We start from the raw sequence: 20,780 nt of genomic DNA, 5'->3' as shown, positions 1-20,780 counted from the left end.
TAAGACATGTATTGTGCTTACTGCTGGGCCTGCCCCGGAGGAAGAGCTCAGTGAAGACACTGTGCCAAGCGGGGAGGCAGAAGAGAGGGTTTGCTTGGGCTCCCCCACTGCCCAGTGTGACTTGCATATGGCTATTTCATGGGGTGTGGCAAAACCCACTGAGACGATGCAAGTAGAGTGCTGCCCAATTGAAGATTGTATTATTCTTGTTGTTTTTACCTGTTTTCTACAGGTTTGAGGAATATGTCACCTAAACACTACGTGTGTGGAGAAGGAGTGCTTTGAGGGCACTTTAAAAAATTGCTTTGCAATGTTATAGGTTTGGTGAAAATGATTCTTGCCTGTTATCAACGATTTAGATGACCCCAAAAAGGCACAAAGGAGAAAGTAAGACTCCAAATCCCAACCAGAAGTAACCACAGCTGACATGTGGGTTGTGGCCTTCTTTGACTTGCTCCCCCTGTGGTGGCCAGGGCAGGACAGGGCAGGCTTCAGCTGTTTAATAAACGTCTCTTGACGTCAACCTGCTTGAGTCGGTAACAGCGGCGGCGCGCTCCGGCTCTGTTCCTCTCGGCCAACCTCTGACAGTTTCATTAACCCCATTAAATCATGCAGATGCCTTCACACCTCCTGGGCTTGTTAATCTCCGCTCAGCTCTGGTAAGTTAAAACCTGGCTGCAAAGTTGGATGTACCTTGTTAACCTCCATTAAACCCTATTAAATTTACTAACTAGAGTCTTAGTGACTTCTAGGAATCCCTCATTAAAGTTTAGTAAGTCCACTTACTCAATCCACTCTGGGACAAGGCTGCCTGTGGCTCTCCTGCTTCAAAGAGTGGCATTCCTGAGTTCCCTGACGTGTTCCCAGGATCAGATGACCCTTGGACCCCATCCCAAGAGAGCCTCCAGCTTTTTGACTCAGGGAAAGTTCCTCCTCTCCACGCCTGCATTTACTCCTCTATAAACTGCAGTCAACAACGGTCCCAATTCTGTGTAATTGTAGTGAGTGTCAAGGAATCAGCGGGTGTAAAACCAGCAGCGTGTTGTCCAGCGTGCATACCACACTCAGCAGCTATCCTTGTTTCTAGATGGGGAATACCCTTATAAACTAAGAAACGGTTAAGTTAATGGAAGATTCCATTGCGGACATTTATAGTGTTGCCTTCCATGCTGGGCAGAGTGCTTGCGACTGTGGATTTTCTTTCTGGTTTTATCCAGACGGGAGATGATCCCTTGCAAGGGTTCCTCTACATAGTGTCTTAGTGTCTCTGTGGCTGGGCATGTCACCGTATTTGCTCAGGCTCTGACACATCTGAGCTGTCAGGTGGAACACAGCTACTTTCTCTCCCTGCGCCTGTGTGGTGTCTGTTGAATTCGCTAGTTCCTAAACCTTGGTGTGCAGACAAGTGCTCCGGGAGATCTTGTAAAAATGGTTTCCCGGGCCCCAGGAGGACTGAGGAGCTACTCATTTACTAGGTCTCACTGGGAACTCTGAGCTAGTACTTCCGACGAGCCTGAAGCTGCTGGATGGGGAAACCTCTGGACCACATTCTTCTGAACTTTACTGAGCTTAAGTCTTATGTGGGGAAATTACAAAATCCACATTTCTTGGAATTCGGCCCCTGAGCTTTCTGTTCTGAGACTACAGGATACAGCCTGGAAATTGGCATCATACACAGCATTCTTAGGGGATTCTGATCAGGGTGGGAGGTGGTGAGTGCCACACTTTCAGAAATGCTGGACTTCAGATGATCTGGAATTCAGCACTGTAAAGGTCTTTTTTTTTTTTTTTTAAGATTTTACTTATTTATTTGACAGAGATCACAAGTAGGCAGAGGGGCAGGCGAGGGTTGGTGGGGGAGCAGGCTCCCTAGGGAGCAGAGTCCGATGTGGCACTCCATCCCAGGACCCTGGGATCATGACCTGAGCCGAAGGCAGAGGCTTTAACCCACTGAGCCACCCAGGTGCCCCTGTAAAGGTCTATTTTGAAAAAGGGGTGTCAGGTTCCTAGGACAACTTCTGCACGTGAAGATGCGGATTCATCCTTTCATCATAACCCGTCTATAGATCCTCACGGGAGGTCGACCCCAGCAGAGGTCAGCCTGCTTGGGGCCAAAGCACCTCCCTGAGGTTCAGTGCGTGTGGGGTTAGAGGAGGTTATCGGGCAACCGGATGCTTCTCTGTGAAAGAAATGGAGGGCTGCAGGCAGAGGGAGGGAAGGAACGGAGGGAGGGGACTATGTTACACTCACATGGGGAGACATGATGTGAATTAGAACTTCTTTGCTTTCTGAAGGAAATCAACTCAGGGATTATCTAAATGATGGCATCCCTCAGTGGTAAGCCATCAGGAATCCTGTGGGCTCCCAGGGACAGTCCCAGCTGCCCCCAAAACGGCCTCCTGAAGAGCAGCTTCCACACAAGAAGTGGACTGGGGGTGGGGGTGGGGTGGTGAGGGGGAGAAGCTGCACCATCCGTTGAGATGCCTTCAACATTTTAGAGCTGGTGTGGATTCCTTCTAGTTAACGAAGAAGATGAAGACAAAGATTTATTGCATTTCTTCCTTCCATTCTGCTGACAGAAGTGCACTAAAGGGGCACTAGTGACAGACGTGAAATGAAAGCCTGGAGTCTGAGGCGCAGCTGGGCAAGGGGGCCCACCCTTGGGACATCAGGGACCCCCACCCGTGAAGCTCAGTCAGGTGGCCCCAACTGTTGTTGAGCACATGACTTGCCTGTGGACTTCGTTACAACACAGACCTGACTCAGTAGGCAGCTGGCAGGCGAGGGGCGGGGGGAGAGGGTCTGCATTTCTAACAACCACTTAGATGACGCACCAAGTCTAACTAGCAAGCCTCTACCGTAGGTGAAGAAACACTAGTCCACAACCTGTGAAAGATGTTTTGGAGACATTTGAACATCGGGATGTTCATATAAAGATCTAGATGACCAGGTTCTCTTGGGAAATTTTGAGAAGTGGCCATGCAGGGCTGGAAGCCCCACAAGGCGACGACAAGCTGGAACCGCAGAAGTGGGTGACCTCGTGAGGGACCCGTGCTTCCCGGCTGCCCCCTGCAGGCGTTTCGGCCTGCAGTCCTCCAGCCAGGCTCCTGAGGTCCCCGCTTTATGGGTGGATAACTGCAGACCCAGAGCGAAGCTTTTTGCCCAGGGTCTCTGGGATGCTACGCAGCCTTCAGACTCCAGCCTCTGGTTGTCGGACCTTCGGTCTCTTTCCTTTGAGTGAGTGGGAGAGCAGGGAATCAACTTTTGAGACCTAAGCTCACTCGCTGTGCACTGGGGTTGGATGGGGGAACGCGGGAACCAGTACTCAGAGGTGGGAGGAAAGACCTCCGTCACCCATCGCCGCAGGACACAGCCAGAGGCCGCATACGGAAGTGAAGGCATCTAAGGCCCATGTGGATGGTCAAGGAGAACAACAGAATGTGTCTCTTGTTACTCATTCAGATCATTTATTAAGAGTGAAAGTCGGGCCATCCCATCTGTGTGATATTGCAACATGAAAAGTCACATACATACTAAGGAGACCCCACAGAATTGAGAGCCTTTCAACAGTACAGAGCCATAGATTACAAAATTAAAATACAAATGATCCCCCGAATTTGGCAGGAAACAAGTACAATATGAGGAGGCCTGGAATGGAAGGGCACTTGCTTTTTGATAAGGCAGTTACAAAATGGAACATGAATCCACACTGCGAAAACATTCCGATGGGCATCACGGACAGCAGATGCATACAACAGGCGTCCTGGAAACCCTCCGTCCCTGGCGACGATGTGCTCGTGGAGTGAGAGCAACCGAAGGCTTCGTGGCTTAGGACGCAAGCTAGATGAAATAACGGAGTGTAGACATTTCTACCTTAACAAGAGGTCCCACCTGGCCCCAGACTAGACTCCACCTCAGAGTGTCAGATCCACTTCACCCTTCCTAACCTTGAACTTGGAAAACAGGCCATAATAAAATGAAGGGAACAGAAAGGGACCCCAAAGCACCATGCTTCCTAGGCTGAGACCTTGAGTTCACTTGTCCTTTGGTTCAACTGTCTAACCCAGTAACAGGGACTGGGAAGCCACGAATCACAGGGCCTCAGAGTTATGTCTGTCTGAATCAGGGCCAACTGAATGACAAGCCCAAAGGACCACCTGAAAGGCAGAAGGCTGACCAACAGATCAGAGAGCAAGCCCATTTCATGAGAATTTCAATTCCAGGACAACACTACAGCTCCCACCAGGACTTCTGAACTCTGGTCTTAAATCATCAGCTAGTTCTGTTCTCCCCGGACATTCATTTGGCAAAACTCAGCTGACTGCTTTCCCGATCATGTCACACAGCCTTGAGTCCAGCAGCCTGGTTCACAGCCTCTGGGAGCCAGGCTGGCCTTGGGAACCTCTCTGCTCAGTGGCAAGGTCTCAAACATCTGAAAGCAGCTTACTTTCAACAGGACTTGAGTTATGTGCAAGTCAGAGAGTGAGAAGAGCTCTGGACAGGTCAGGAGGACGGAAGGTTAGTCCAGACCGCCCTATGACTCAGGTCATTCTCAATGTCAGTCTCCTGTCTTTAAAATGAATGATGGGGCAAGAACAACCTTACAAGGCTTTTAAGCTTGAAAATATGGCACTTCTCAGACATGGAGACATGTGGCGTGCCCCTCCCCCAAGGTCCTAAGCTTTGTTTTTGCCATAAAAATAATGTGTGGAGTACTTGCAGAAATCTTAAAGTACAAGCTCTCAGCAGCCATGGAGCCCTTAAACTCCACACAGAGCAGTATTTTACAATCTCCTAGCTAAAAGTTTTCCCAAGTGACGTGAGCATCAGCTTTTGTGGGGCGAGCACAGAACTTGGGCCCCACCCCTTCTTAGGTTACTTTATCAGGCTGAGAGCATCCCCTCGTCCCTGACCCCCTCCATCCGTTTCCGCAAGAACACGGGAGAACCAGGCTGATGGGGTTTCTGCAACATCTTTCAACAAGGAACTAAATGGACCCATGCTGAAGGGGCAAGACAGCCAGGACACCAAAGTTAACTATCTGCTAGCTGCTCCTTCCCAAAAGACAACTGCTGTGCCCTGGAACAGTGCCAGCAATTAGGTGCTTGGCCAAGATGAGTAACTTGTTCCACACGCTGCCCACCCCCCCCCCCCCCCCCCCCCACTGGGCAGAGACCAAGATAGAAATGACAGAGAACATAGAAAAGCCAGGGGTTTATAGAGATTGAGCAGGCTTCCCCAGGAGGTAGTGAGTTCCCTGTCCTCAGAGGTGTGTAAGCCCAGACTGCCCAAACCCTTGGTGGGACAGTTGCAGGCAGGATGTCAGCACCTGTGGGGAGACTGGACTGATGACTTAAAGACCCTTTCCCAATTTCTGGATCTCAATATTATAATGACTGAGAGCCTTCAGATGACTTCCATGAAGCAACGTCTCTGGGACCCGTGGTCTGGACAGGCTGTTTCAGTAGACAAGGCCCCCCGAGTAAGTACCTGCTCCTACTTTCTCCCTTCTACCAGGGAGCTGCCCTGCAGAGTATTAACCAAAAACTTCCCACAAAATAAGCAGTTGAAATGCCAAGGTTAGATGTAACATTCCAGCCGCAAACAATTACTAGTATCTGTTCCCTGGAAGGCTAGTGGTATCAGCCATGACAGGAACTTCTACAACTTGGCTGCTCTAACGCATACGTGCAATTCCTCGTCATTTTCCAATGCCAATCCTGAAGCCTTTGCTTTCAATCTCTCATGGGATTCAGCTATGAACTTCTTCACGTGATGTTGCCAACCGAAGAGTCTGTGGAAATAAAAAGTTTGTCCATTTGTCTTTTTAAAACCCTAAGTCGACGCAACACGAGTGGCAGGCTACAGGCACTTCCACGTGACAACCTTCAGGGCATATGAAAGAACCAGACCAGGCTGGGCCGAGGCAGGAACTGTACTCTTTAAGCAGAGAAATGTCGGCTCTGGATTTCACATTCCAGTTTTGCCCAGGAGCACCAAGAGGAGAGAAGGCAATGTTGCAACATTACAGGTGGAGAGAAGCGCAAGAGTCCTTGGCAGGTGTAGGAAAATGTAGGCGGCCATGATGAACACTGCTTTCCCCAAACTCCACTGCTTCGGGGCCATTTCTAACAGGTAGGAGTTGCCTGCCCACAGATGAAGCCTTGGGAAACTGCAGAAGGGCTAAGGCAAGTGGCTTAGTGGTTGGATGAAAGAACAGATTTCTGCACACAAGAAAATTGTTAAGTTCACGTAGTTTTGTCTTTCCTCTCATCTGACATGTTTTCAGAGGCTGAAAAGATACCCACAGCCTCCACTTTCCAAAACCACCTCTCTTTTGAGGGAAGGTGGCGGGTTGGGGTTGGGGGGTGCATCTGGCTGAAGGTGAGCGTTTCCCCAGGCTTCACACCGGAACAAAAGCATTCTCACAGAGACACGGGAACAGATGGATCCTAACACCACAGCTTCTTGTATACAAATGGACTGCTGTCTCTCTCAACTGGGAAAACGATTGCTGTTCAAGAAATAGTGACATGCCCTACACATCGGCAATTTTCGCTTCAACATCAGAAAGATGCATTTCCTCAGGAAGAGATGGACATTTCCAGAGAGCAGGTGACCAAGGCCTTCACCTGTAGGTGCTACCTGCCCTAAAACTGTGGCCTGATGAGAAAACATTCCCCTTAACAAAGGGGGGCCTGGTGTTTGATGCCTTCAAGACTTTCTAACTCAGTCTCTCAGGAGAAAGATCTATATAAGCATCAGAACTTTGGGCCTTCTTGATGTCTGCCCATCAACATCCTTCAGCTCTAAGCAGCAAGACAGTCTCTACATACTGAATCTGAATGACTAAAAACACTCAGAGAGCACCTCGATGTGCCATCCACAGCTGGGTGTATGAAAGCAAGATTCCCCTCATAGCCTAGAGTATGTTCTATGTACATTCATTTATACATATGTAAAAAGGCTGCAATCTGCTAGACATGCATTTGGAACACTGGTGAATGCTTTGCTGCAATGGAACACACTGCACTTTAGCGAGGGGGTGGCCTGTCCCCGGTCCACAGACAGCATGGTCCTCTGCCCCACGAACCGAGCCTAAAGACAGCAAACCGCCCTGCTTAGCTGGAGGTCGTGTTCGGACTTCTCTGTGCAGATGCTCAGAGGAAGCCGTTTATGAGACATGAAAACTCTCTGCCGGGCTAGGCCATCCACGGCTTTTTTTATAATTTAAGGCTTAAGAAAGCACTCACGATTAAAACGGAGTAGGAAAATGATACTTTTGACCACAATATGCGTCAAGATGGTCAGAAATTCGAATCCAAGTCCTATTCTCCTCTTTTCTCCCACACCCACTCACATCCTTTGTCCCCGGACACACTGATCAGAAACTTTTGTAAAAGCATACTTTTGGATATAAAGCTTTGTTTTCAAAGGAGACTTTGGTTCTGATATAATAAGATAGGAATCTGGGTTTCTGAACTTGAAAAAAAAGCCAGGTAATTATTCATACTTTAAAAAGTTGTTTTAGCTATCTTTCTACCCCCAAGAGGGAGGCAAACTGCTCACAAAAATGAATATCAGATGGCACTGATCTCTGTTGCTCAAATCTATGCTTTGCTGGTGACCCCGAGCCTAGGGAGTCAAGGCGTCAGACTTTTTATTCCCAGAAATGGACTTTTGAGGAGGAATCACATGATCCTTGGCAGCTTTCTTGGTGGTTGTGAACTAAGGATTAGTATTTCTGAAAACATGAGCCCCAAATCACTGAACAGCTCCATTAAAGTCAAAGCATTTATGGCCTGGAAGGATGACTAAAGTCCTACTTCCTAACTTCACCCCAAAGAGTAAAGCACAGACTGCTGTGCAAAGAGCTGCGTCTCCTGTGAGGGCCCCTGCATCAGTGTTTCTGGAACCTCCACAAATATAGCTTGGTACCTGCGACTGCCCTCAAATCCTCTTCTGATGAGAAACCTCCTTTTGGTGCTTCTGATTTCCTCCACACTCTAGAAGTCAAGTGGTGAGCCACAGGAGTGGCAGCGGTCTCGGTAACTGCAGGTATGAAGCAGATGCTAAAAGGCAGAGTTAGGTGCCCCCCCTCCCCCCCAGCACTGAGTGTGGGCCTGCTGTGCGCCAGGCAGGGGCCAGTGCGGGGGACCACTGTCACGCTGACCCAATCAACGACAAAGCCAGCAACAAAGTGAGGCACGCCTGTCCCCAGGAGATGCGGGTCTGCTCACGCTTCTCCAGCTGGCTGTACCCCACTGCTCCTCCAGGCCTACAGCTCGCACAAGGCAGAGTGGTCGTACAAGGTGAGTACTAACATATCTTTTGTCCCACATTTCCAGGAGAATTGACTTAATGCGCTGTTGAATGCTGCCATACGTCATTTTTAAATCTCTTAGTGCTCTTGATTTTTCAGTCCGGTAGTTGCCTTAAAAGAAAGCCTTTGATACACATGCTGAACATGAGAATATAATCCTCCTGACCAAAAAGATTTACAGTATTCATCATTCAACTTTTTTATTTACAATAAAATGTGACAGTCTTTACGGGCTTCCACGCAGATTTCACCTGTGCGCTCAGCATCACACTCCGTCCTGCGGCGCAGCCGGTCGTCACTCCAGCTGCTTGCCGCCCTCCGCCTTCTGGTCCAGTCGGCTCTTGTTGCTCTTCACCATGTAGATGAAGTAGGCGAGCGTCTCTTTCTCATTCACGGGTATGTTCCTGAAGTGTCGGCTGACGGTCTACGCGGGGGGGAAACACCAGAGTCTATTAAAGCATCGCCTACATCATGGCCACAAATCCTGCACCATGCAAAAGAGGGAGCAGGGGTTGGTGTCTAGAACTAGGAGGGGGTTTGGATCGCTGCAGGACTCAGACGCCCTTCTCCCCCAGGGGGCAGGGTGATTTGGTTTCCAGGCCTCTTAAAGCAGTACCTGAACCCACAACATTGCCAACGTGTAGTTCTGTTTCAGTGGCGACCAACTATCCATCACGGGACAATCTCAAGAGCATCCCTAAGGAGGATGAGGCGGGGATGGCTCTGCTTGGCCAGCTGCTGCCATCACCAGCTCTCAGGCCCTGGCACCACCAGGCAGAAAAGTGTTTTTTTTTTTTAAAGATTTTATTTATTTATTTGACAGAGAGAAATCACAAGTAAGCAGAGAGGCAGGCAGAGAGAGAGGAGGAAGCAGGCTCCCTGCTGAGCAGAAAGCCCGATGTGGGGCTTGAACCCAGGACCTGGGATCATGACCTGAGCCGAAGGCAGCGGCTTAACCCACTGAGCCACCCAGGCGCCCCTGTTTTTTTGTTTTTAAAGCGTTATTTATTTGAGAGAGAGAGAGAGAACGAGCAAGCATGAGAGGAGAGAAGATCAGACGGAGAAGCAGACTCCCCGCAGAGCTAGGAGCCCGATGCGGGACTCAATCCGTGGGCTCCAGAACCATGACCCGAGCTGAATGAAAGCAGATGCTTAACCCAGTGAGACACCCAGGTGCCCCAAAAAGTGTCTTTTTAAAACTGTGTCAAATGAATTGCCAATTGGATAGATATAAGTATTTGACCCAAGAATTCATCTAAATAGTACACAGCTGCCTCTTGAAAGACGTATCACATTTGAAAAATAATTCATTTACCAAGCACTCCTGACACCTGGCTTTGTTTTACAAGTCCTGAGAATGCAGGTCTGCGCCTGCCCCGCCTCACCCACCCCTTTCAGCAGGGCGAATGCTGGCAAATGGGTAATGTGACCTTACGGTAGGAAGGAGTTGTGCACTTCTATCTATCTTTTATCTAGACGCTGTGGAAAGAAATTTAAGAAAAAATGATGTATCGGCAAGAAACCCTTAAAGGAAAGACCAAAAACCAAAGGGGCTGTCACCCTTTAAGGAAATTTCTGAATGGACTGAGGGGGCTGGGACAGATCAAGAGTCCGAGAACTAGCACTACAGAGTGGTGACCTCTGGATGGAAGCACTGTATTTTTCTTTTTTCCACTTGCCCCATTTTCAACAGTAGGCAGAAAAGCACACTTAAAAAAGAGGGTAAGAGGTAACCTGCACAAATGCCACCAGGACAGAAGTATCAAGCCAGGCTGTCAGTATGTTCCAACAAGGGCCAAGAGAGCATTTCTCCCCTCTCCTAACTGTCTTAAGAGCTCAGGGTAGGAGAAAAATTTCTTGGGTTCTATTCATTACAATAAATACTTCCATTACCAAAATCAGAGAAGAAGAAATCAAAGGAAAAACTGAAGAAAAAGAACAGTTCCTACAGAACAGGAGCAATTGTTTTGGGGTGATTAATCTGACACACCTGATGTGCAGGAAGGACCGTATTTATGCAGATTCTTACAAAACGAGATTCAAACAAATGCACCAACAAAAGCACGCTCAGGACTTATAATCAGGAGCCTCAAGAGTCCAGGCTCAATTCTGCTACTAATTTGCCATCTGACTTTAAGCAAGTCTTTTCCTCTCTTGGTGCCATGGTTTCTTTTATAGAAAGAGGACCTTTCCAGGGCCTAGATTCTAGGGGATTCCAGACTGTAGGAGAGAGGGAACAGGGCCTCACTTGCAGAGCTACAGAGGGCATTAGGATCGACATGCATAGCAGCAGGCAGAACCAAGATCACCATCAGAAGCATAGCAGTGGCTCTCTTTTGGCAGTGCAATTTGTCTACCTACTTCTGCTAACTGGGCCTTATTGAAGCCTGGTCTGGTCTGCAATTTGTAGTGTCGTTTGTAACGCCGTAGAGTGTTCACCTGCAGCTGGAACAGATCAACCTGGAGAGAAGAGGAGAAACATGTTATCCATCACCTGACTAGCCACGGCTCACCGAGAGCACACTATGTGCCCAGCACTACACTAGGATGGACGGGGTGGGGAAGAGGACTACAGAGATGTCTTAGAAATGGTCCACTGAGGACTAATAACTGGCTAGGAGGACAAAAAAAAAAAAAAAATCAAAACCCAAACAAAACAGTGGAAAAGAGTTCTAGCTAGGGAGGGGTGGTCCCAGGAGGCTCATGGAAGCCATACATAAAGCTTAAGCTAAGGAGAACAGGGCTAGACTATGGAATGAGAGAAGACCATGAGCGCAGGAAGCCAGGAGATGAAGAGACAGACTCAGGTGTCATTGGCAATCAGAATGGGTTTAAAAGTTGAGACTGAAGGGCAGCATGTCTTGAAAAAGCAGAAGGAGCGACAACAGGCGGTGAGGGGGATGTTCAGGAAGATGGATCTAGTGGTGGTTTGTAGGGAAGACTGACGGGCGGGCAGGTGACGCTGCTGTAGCGGCGATCAGAAATGAGATGCGTAAAGTTGAGCTTTGGAGGCTGCTAATACCGGAGGGCACACCAAGCACTGGGAGCAAAGGTAAACCCAGACAGGCATCCTGGAGGAAGACAGGCCTGAGCTTGGTAGCGGACCATATGGCGGGGTATGAGGAAGGACTGCGGGAGGTACTGCTGTTCCCAGAGTTCTTCCCTAGGCTCAGCCTTCAGGTGCTGGAACCCTGAACAACTCTCCAGAGAAAACTCGAAAGCTACTGTGGCCAATGTACAAATCAGCAGGTTAGGTTGGGGATCTCTGCAGATGACTGGATAACAGAGGGAAAGGACCCCCCCTTCTTTTTCTAACACAGGAAGAGAGGAAAGCTGCACAGTCATGAAGTATTGAAGGCCCAGACATTGGGCTGCTTTTACCTGCCTCTAAAAGAGATGTTCTTGCTTCAGGCAGGTGGAGGGCACTTAAAAACAAAATGAATGATCAATATGAGGGACCAAAGTCCTTCATTCTTTTCAAAACATTCCTCAAACCCCCTTTTTTTTTTTGTAAAAAGCAATGAAATTGCATACATCCATTTCTTTATGAAATAATAATACTAATGCTGAAGGCCAATAGAAAAATGCTGTAAACCAATGCTAAGAAAGGAACATAGGGAGGGGTGGAGGGAAAGGACCCTATTTTCAAAAGGTTTTCTCCACATCTGCAGACAAAGGCCCGCCTACTCTTTCTATTCCTACACAGTCATTTCCACTCTGAGCGCTAACAGGCGGTTGCCTTATGAAATATTCATGTGTCAAATATTCAATGTACATTACAAACGGGTTTTCTTCTGCTGAATCTTAAGTGAAAACAACTTAGACAGAAAGAAAATCCAATACTCCTTCCTGTAGCCTTGCTCAATAGGCACCAGCACCTTGAAGGTTCGAGAAGCCTAGGTCTCATCGTCCAGTGCAACGGTTCTTAGCATAGAATGGTTTTGCCCCCAGAGGACATCCTCTAATGTCTGGAGGCGTTTTCTGGAAGGTCACTACTGTGGTGACTGGCATCTAATGGATAGAATCCAGGAATGCTGCTAACGATCCAACGATGCACAGGACAGCCCCCACCTCAAAGACTCTGGCCCCAAATATCAACAGTGCTGGGGTTCAGAAACCCTGGGCCCTTATAACTGACTTTGGAGTGGCTCCTGGGGAACCAGCCTGGACCAGGGACCAGAGCTGGTATGAACTGACAATGTACACCTTTATTTTGCAGATCAGAAAACAGAGGGCCAGGAACTCCTCCCAATCTTACAAAGCTCAGTCTCCAACTCTAAAGGCAAAAAAAAAAAAGTTTTAAGAAACTTGACATTGTGGTTATATTCCAGAATATATCAGGGGCTTCTTGCAGAATTCCAGAATTCCAGAATGTATCAGGGGCTTCTTGCCCTGGTGCACAGGGCAGTGGCCGGAAGACCCCGAACTCTATGTGTGACCTCGGGTCTCCATGCCTGTCTGTAAGATGGGGCAGTGAGACTGACTGATTTCTAAGTTTTCAGCTCTCAGATTCAGTATTACCATGATTCTATGATTTGCTTTTCAAATAAACCACAGCAAACAAAGGGGACTAAAATTATTTACTCCAAAAAGCAGACCAGGCCAGAGATAAGGATCACATTAGAACCCACATTTCCAGCTTTCTCAAGCAGATTTCTTTGACTTTTACCTCAGGAATGTCAGTGTCATGCTCAGGAGAATCTCCGCCATCGTCGCTTGTCTTCCTCTTCCTTTTATTTCGTACACTCTGGATGAAATTTTTGTGGAAGTCGCAGATATACAGGTGCCTTACCTGATGGGAAGCAAATTAAAGTGAGACTTGCCAGTTCCACGGGAACAGCAACAGGCAGCTCTCGGGCCACGGGGTTTCTCTCCTTTGCAAGGCATTGAAGAGACAGAAGGAAGAGCAACGTGGAGACCCTCATTTACAGGAGTTTACTGTTGAGTTGTAGAACGAGAAGCCCACAAAGGGACACAAATACTACCATTGTACGGGGCAATAGCTCATAAAAGTCCCCCCTGAAGGCCAGAGACAGTAGGTGGCAGGGGTTCACCAAAGGGAGAGAGGCTTGTGGCTGGGATAGTCAGTTTTTGGTCCCTGACTAAAGAGGATTTATGGGTAGACAGGAAAGATTCTGAACTGGAAGAGGAGTCAAGACTTAAGAAGAGTTTCAAATACAGACCGCAAGGAGATTCGGCGGTAGGGGACACGAGAACAGCTTAGACTTTCCTTCAGACAAGAGAGAGTCCCCCAAAGTTTTAGAAGCGGGGAGTGATGTGACCTATAGGAGATGAGAATTTACTACAGGCTGGAAGGCAATGTCCCAGGAAGGAGGAAAGAAGGGACAGTGGTAATGGGGAGACCGGACTTCCCACTCTGACACTGACAACAGCTACTACTGTAGGAGGACCTCTCTCTGAAAAATGTTATTCCCGTGCATCCCAGTTATACTTCTCGCACCACCACACATCTGTTCCACAAAGAGAAGTGGAAAGAGATGCAGAAACTCTCCTTCTCCCAGAAACCACACGAAAGAAGCTGGATGTTCCTGCCGACCTCTTCTCCCCTCACTTTAAAGCATTCATAATTTGAAGATTTTTATTTTATGTACAATGAGATGGCATTAAGGTAGGTATCTTGGATGACCCATTCGAGGAAGTTCACTTAATCCAACTTAATGAAGCCTATATCCTCCGCATACTGACGGAAACACTGGCGGCACATACTGAGGCCGTATTTCCGGATCAGACCACGCCGGTCTGAGCAAACGTGGCAAGAAAGAGAGCCCTGGCCAGTTTCCTTGGATGGCTCCAGTAGAGCTGCTGGTGACCCATCTCGCTCTCTTGGACGCGATGAGGCGAAAGGAAAGAGCTAGCGCACGCATGCCTCCTGCCAACTTTCTAATGCAGGCTGAAGGCAAACAGTCTAGTGAAGGCGGCAACAGCAGCTGAGAGGGGAACGTGTTTTTATTTAAGAATGTAAGCACCAGGGGTGCCTGGGGGAACCACTCCAAACCCTACCAGAAACGAAATGCCTGTGTAAATGCCTTGGGGTTGTTGACACTGGAACAGATGCTAAACAAATGTTCTTGAGAGACTTCTGAATTTGTATTTATTCCCTAAATTCTTAAGACAAAAGTAAGCTGATTGGAAGCCAGCATCGATTCAGACCTCTGCATGGAGAAAATAATGAAAACTGCGTTTTAGTCGGATGAATTAGCACCTTCATTGGGTTGGATCGGTGGGTCCGCGGCACTTTCTGGTTTACTCTGTGGCCTTGACTTGCAGACAGCAGGCACTCTCTAAGTGCACCTGCGCCAGCACACGCCGTCCCTCCTGTCTGAGAGCAGCTTAGGCCAGCAAAAGCCACCGTTTACATATGGTCACAAATTTGAGTGGTTTGGCTGGAGTCCACTCTGTCAAAGGACTTCTGGACACAGCCTGTGTCACTGTCCCAATGAACCTCTCCTAGTCAATGCACAGACCACTGGCCATGCTGTCACCAGGGAAGAAAGCATACTACTCCTCCCTGATGGGAAGCTGGCCCTCATATTGGCTAGTTCCATATGGAAACTCTGAGATGACGTAGCTACTCAACTTTGTAGAGGGACACACATGGTAGGAGAACAGGTGATTTCCTGAAGCTGTGGCTGGGATGTTTTAGGTCAGGACACTAGAATAATGGAATTCTGGATGGAAGAGAACTGCTAAGTTCTAATCACCACTATAACCCCACTGGCCCCAATCTCATTTTCTACAGAGTTAAACGGAAGCCACACAGATGATGTTATGATCTGGCCAAGGTCACCCAGGCCTTCTGACCCCTCGTGCATGTCCTTTCCTGCTCCAGCATTTTCTTTTCTTTCTTTTTTAAGAATTTATTTATTTATTTGACAGACAGAGATCACAAGTAGGCAGAGAAGCAGGTGGGGGTGGGGAGAGCAGGCTCCCCACTGAGCAGAAAGCCCGATGTGGGATGTGGGGCTCGATCCCAGGACTCTGGGATCATGACCTGAGCCAAAGGCAGAGGCTTTCACCCACTGAGCCACCCAGGTGCCCCACACCCCAGCATTTTCTTTATACTCTTCTCAACTTCTACTTTTCTCCAGAATAAAGCAGAAAATGTCAATTGGAGGAATGTTTGAAAGCATGTTATGTATCAATAGCTCATTGAGCACAGCCAATGTCTACATGAACTGAGTGTAAGCTGCCTGAGTTGGATTTCTGGTGCTATTATTTTAAAAGGTTCTCTGCTAGGCCCTTTTACAAGATAAACAGTCATTATTTCTCCTTCACCCTTTTCAAATATGTACTGGTTTTCAGAAATTTCAGAGCTCAGTGGCCTTTGGGGGCTAGAGGTAGAGGAAGGAGGGTGGCAGCAAAGGCTCCAGTGTTTTTCTTTTCTCTTTCACTTTCTGCAACAGCTAAAAATTCTCGTAACATGGCAGTTTCTTAGATTGAATTCCTGCCCAAGCCTGTGAGAATGAAGTAGAATCACCTTCAGAAATAATGATTCTGCACCACCACCTAGAAACAAATTGTGAGTAATTCCACCTTGAAACACTACTCCTCCAGAGCGTCACTTTTGGGGAACTCCAGTGCCAGGCTCATGCTGCCTCTGTCGTAGGCAGTGTGTGTGAAACCACCAACATAGCTCAACACAGGTTTCCCCGCGGGGTCACTGGGTAAATGGAGCCCCAGTGGCAGCAGCACAATTGCTCAGATGTCATGGCATCCAAGGATTTAAAAGAGCTGGAAATTTCTTTCTTTCTTTCTTTCTTTCTTTCTTTCTTTCTTTCTTTTTTTTTTGAGGACTGGAAAACATTATAAGCTGCTCAGGCAAAGGCTCCCAACCACCTACACAATAGGTAGGCAGCGTTTCCAAGAGGATGAACTCACTGCTGTCTTAGAATTAGGCACTTCATTTCAATATGTGTCCTAATCTGGACCTCCTTAGTGTCTAGCCAGTTGTTTGCTCTCCCATGAATTGCTTTCATTCATTCATTGATAGAGATTTGTAGTAAGAAAGCCATTAACTCACCCCCAGCCATTTTAAAAAACAGCATCTTCCAAGAGTGGCAAATGTACTGCAATTGTTAACATAATACAAATAAATTGCGGGTAGGAGGGAAGAGCCTGGAAGAAGAGGCGAAGATTTTTTATTTATTAAGACTTCATCAATCAAGGCTTATGGCATGGGGCTTGGAAGTCAGTCAGATAATGGATTTAAGAAATTAACCAGCCTCTTAGTCACTGTGTGAGGTTGGCACTGTCACTTCTTATCTCTGGGCCTCAGTTTCAACTGTAAGATCCGAAGCAGAAAAGTGCATGTCTTTTCAGTTTAACAAGCAATCTCTAATTTCCCCCAACAGTGGAATTTTGTTCCTAAAAGAGAATGGATGTTAACCACCTGAGCTTTTAGCTGGGCTACCTGAATATTAAATATCCCCTTAACTCATTTCCAATTCCTAATCACAAGACAGCCACTTAAAGCTTGCAGCAACAGATGTCAAACTAAAAAGTTCTTAATTGGTTGACAATAGGCACATCTTTAGAATTGTTAACTAGAAGTGGTGAAATCACACAGGGGAAGTTTTCCTATAATTAGGCACGAAACACAGGGCGATTCTATTCAAATTCAAAGCCCTCTCCCCAACGCCTTTCTAAAGAAGCTACCCCTAAGAAAACTGATTTTCTTTCCTCCCCGTCACTCGGACTGCAAAGAGCTTCCTCCCAAGACTTGGTCTTGGCCTTATTTCTGCCACATCCTTGAAAATTCCACCTCCCCACAGCTGCATGCGAAGCAGCGAGCTCGGTGACCCTCTGCAGAAGCCGAGGCTGAGGCAGGGGGTTGGGGCGGGGGGAGTGGGAAGTAACTGCCACCTTTCCTCTTCTGAAGGAATAACAGGGTTCCGAGGAGAGAGAAGTTGAAGAAGAGCCGGGTCCCTTCATCACCCCCTCCCCAACACTTGCTCCTTCGTGGGCCAACAGAATTAACCCAAGTCTCTCGGCCCCGATTATCTAAACCACTACAATAAGCCCTAAACGGCTGTTAAGTCTTCCCAGGCAGGAAAGGTCCTCGGAAGCCCCCCTTCCTCCGCCCCCCAACTCCCCGGATTTGGGCAGAATCCCAGTCCGAGCCCGTCTGCGCTGAAGCGGCCTTTGAAATCCCGAGTGCAACTCCCCAGTTTGCAGATAAAGGGCGGCGAGGCCCAGGGCGGGGAGGGCCCCGGGGTCCGGCCCGAAGCCAGGGACAGCGGCCGGAGGGTGGCGGCGCGCGGGGACCCAGCCGGAGCCAGGGGCGGGGGCGGACTCACGCTCTTGTCGATGTCCAGCTTGAGTTTCTTCTGCGAGATGCTCTTCTGGACCCTCTTGCTGAAGGAGGCGTTGCCCGCGGGCCGGACGCAGCGCTCGCCGTCCTCAATGAGGCAGCAGCTCTGGCCGTAGCCCGGGGCGGCGGCGGGGGCGGCGGGGGGCCCTTCGCGGCTGTCCTCCTCTGTGCTAAAGCCGTTCATCTCCCCGCCCCGGGCCGGCCCCTCTGCGGGAGGATCCCCTGTAGGCCACTCTGCGGCCGCGCACCCCGCGGGGCAGGTCGCCGAGGCCCCCGCACCCGAGGGTCCCGGAGTCCGTCTCCAGACCAGGCGCTGCTCTGCCCCGCGCCCGGGAGGCCCGGCTCTGCTCCGCCGCGCTCCGGCTCCTTCGGCCCCCGGCCCCGCGCCTCCGGAAAGCCCCTTGCTCCCCGCTCGAGGCCCCGGGGTCGGCTCCCGCGGCTCGCAGGGCCCCGCCGGGGGTCACCCAGAAGCGCCTTCTGCCGGGGGCCCAGAACCGTTACACTTCGGCGGGGGCGTCCGGGAGGGCGTCCCAGGAAGCAGCCGGTCCCCGGGGACTCTGGACCCGGCTTGCCAGGGGATTTCGAGGGCCCCCGCCGGCTCCCGCCTTCTTTCGGCTGCGGGGCAAACTCGCCGCCGGGCAGCTCCCGCGGGGTGGCGCGGCCTCCCCGCGCGGGGCCCGGCCTCGAACCCGCGGCGCCCGGGCCCCGGGGCGCGTCCGGCTCGCCCCACCCCTGCAGCCGCTCGGCTGCGCCCCGAGTCCCGCGGCAGCCCCTGGGCCGCCCGGCCGCCGCCCGCCCAACGCTCCGCACCACAACAGTTCGCTCCCCCGCCCTCCGCGGGACAGCGGAAGTCCCGCCTCAGCGCGACCATTGGCTGCGTTTGCTCTCTGGGCGGGGCCGCCGCCGCCGCTGGCATGCTCCATTGGGCACCTCCGCCGCCAGTCCTCGGCGCCTGGCTACTTCCTGGACTCTGCTGGGATGGGTTCAAAGTAGAGAAAGTGGAAGAGGGAAGAGTTACCCGGTGCGGGCGGGGAACGGGGCCGGACACTCTTCAGGCCGGGGGAGGGATGGTGAGCGGGGGTCTGGCTGGACAGAGGGCCAAACTCCGGGAACAGAGGAGCACATTCGGGGGCGTACAGAAGTGCAGACGTGGGCGGGGGTGCCGAGGGACAAACATAGGGAGGGATATTTGAGGGGCGACCTTACGGGGATAGAGATTCTGCCATGAGAAGGACAGACAGGGTAAAACCGAAGAACCAGGATTCAGAGGACCCGCAGACCGGTGGGACGTAGGGTGGATGAAATAGGACAGAAAGCCAGACATGGCGGGAAAGACTGAGGGACAACCCGGTACAGATACGTGGAAAGACATGCAGAGGAGATGATGAGGGATTGATGGCGGGTATTGCAAGGTAGTCGGATGCTTGAGGGCGGCGGAGACTTCAGACTGTAGAGACTGGGACTGGCTTGGTGCGCGCGGAAAGAGGAGGAGAGGGAGGAAGAAGACCCCTAGGGGGCTTGGTTGACCCCTCGGCTGGGAAGAATCGGAAGTCATTATAAGGTCTAGAGGGTGGACTCGGTGAACCGCGGGGAAGAGGAGGGGTTCGGAGCACGCGGAGAAAAGGTTGGGGGTGGAGGATCAAGGGCCAATCTCCGCATAGGGAAGGGCTTGCGGTGTGCTGAGTCCCTCCCTGGAGCTCTGTAAACCGTAGCTTCTATTTCAGCCTCCTGGTCTGCCTGCAAGGTGACCGTGCCCTACCAACACTCTGAGCTTGGGGTTCGGCGCCAGGGCATCACACACACTTAAAAAGGCCTTGGGGAAATCTAGTCTAGCACCCCGGTTAGGCCATCGCTGAGTGACAAATGAGGGCCTGTGGCCGGTCGTAGGGACTAGACCAGGGTCATGCTGTCATGCAATCATTTAGGGATGGGTAGCATTGACGGGGGTGGGGGGGTGGGGGGGAGATGGGGGAAGGGTGGAGGGGAGTACGGAGGGGCGAATGTTAGGTGTGCAGGTGTACCTATTTTGGGTAGTACTAGCTGGCTTGGCGTTGAAGAGGCTTCTGGTTTGCGTCCTGATGAAAGAGGGAAAGCCACCAGTTTCCATGTTCAGAAGCAGATGCCCTGTGATCTTAAATTTTCTTCAGTGACTTTAACCGTATTTGTACGCTCTAGCCTAGTAATTTCACATGTGGGATAGCCATTTTAGGAAATTGGCGTACCAGAGAAAAAATAAAACGATGATGTCCGTTGTAGGATTATAACAGGAAAATTGAAAAAGAACCTCAAGTTCCACAAGAGAAGTGGTTAAGTAAACTAACATCTTCAGAATGAGATATTTTGTGTTTTCCACATTTAAGGTAGTTTCAACATCAATGTAAATTTTTTCTATATATAGTAATTCATTAACTCTTCAACAAAGAATTGATGAGTTGGAGAAGTGCTCTATTCATGTTAAGTTAAAAATGTAGGATATAAAATTGCATATGGGATATGATGTGTGTACATCTAAGTTAAAAAAAAAGGGGGGGGAAAAAGCAAAGCAACTATTTGTGCATCAAATGTACACCAAAGTACTAATAGTAATTACTTGTGGGTAGCGGAAATATGGCTGATATTTTTCTCCTTTTGGTCTATTTTGCATTTTCCCCAACAAGCATTTATTGCTTTTGTAGTAGGAAGAATAGAGTGAAAATTAATGTAAAAAAAGGCACGGTTTAATAAAATCCCTCACTCAGAGTTCATACATTCAGAAGTAAATTATCCAGCATATTATGTACACTCATTTCAGGGTTGGCCACAGGAGAAGGATAGAACATAATCGCTACCCTAAAAGAGAGTATCTTCTAGTAGGGGAGCTCAGATACATATACAAAAAACAGCTGGGTATCCGTACGAGTCAGCGTGTGATGTTGGTTCCAAAGTTGACCGGTATGGGTGAGTGCTGTACAATTCCCACATATATTTCACCCTTACATTTTTTTTTCAATACCCCACTTGCATCCAGCGCCAGGCTGCTACAATACACACAGCTTCCTCAGCACTAGCTTCCCCTGGCATTGCCCCTAGAGCAGGGGAGGACGACAGACAGGTGACTTTTCCTTGGGTGCTCTTTCTCAGCCCTAG

The 20,780-nt window shown here is 49.6% G+C and overlaps 1 protein-coding gene and 1 pseudogene across 2 annotated transcripts; both read right to left on the bottom strand.

The window, feature by feature from the left end:
• Positions 1–3,445: 3,445 nt before the first annotated feature.
• SAP30L (SAP30 like) lies at positions 3,446–18,456 on the bottom strand. 2 transcript variants are annotated; one of them, XM_047729889.1, is made up of 4 exons: positions 17,641–18,446; positions 12,993–13,115; positions 10,685–10,783; positions 3,446–8,747 (listed from the first exon to the last, which is right to left on the bottom strand). In XM_047729889.1, the coding sequence occupies exons 1-4, from the start codon at positions 17,836–17,838 to the stop codon at positions 8,619–8,621; spliced, it is 549 nt and encodes a 182-aa protein (XP_047585845.1). In that variant the 5' UTR covers positions 17,839–18,446; the 3' UTR covers positions 3,446–8,618. The 2 variants fall into 2 exon arrangements, with proteins under 2 accessions (XP_047585845.1, XP_047585846.1); XM_047729890.1 differs by lacking the exon at positions 12,993–13,115 and having other exon boundaries at positions 10,685–10,768; positions 17,641–18,456.
• LOC125100070 (40S ribosomal protein S29-like) lies at positions 13,124–15,236 on the bottom strand (annotated as a pseudogene).
• Positions 18,457–20,780: the final 2,324 nt, after the last annotated feature.

The sequence above is a fragment of the Lutra lutra genome, chromosome 5 (genome assembly GCF_902655055.1).
Source record: "Lutra lutra chromosome 5, mLutLut1.2, whole genome shotgun sequence".
NCBI classification, from domain to species: Eukaryota; Metazoa; Chordata; class Mammalia; order Carnivora; family Mustelidae; genus Lutra; species Lutra lutra.
This window is presented reverse-complemented; position numbering and strand designations above follow the sequence as displayed.

Excerpts from the sequence above, each read along its gene's own strand:
- SAP30L (XM_047729889.1), bottom strand. The coding sequence starts at position 17,838 with ATGAACGGCTTTAGCACAGAGGAGGACAGCCGCGAAGGGCCCCCCGCC. Across the intron at positions 13,116-17,640 it reads AGCTGGACATCGACAAGAGC|GTAAGGCACCTGTATATCTG; the intron begins GTGAGTCCGCCC and ends GCTTCCCATCAG. Across the intron at positions 10,784-12,992 it reads ATGACACTGACATTCCTGAG|GTTGATCTGTTCCAGCTGCA; the intron begins GTAAAAGTCAAA and ends TCTTCTCTCCAG.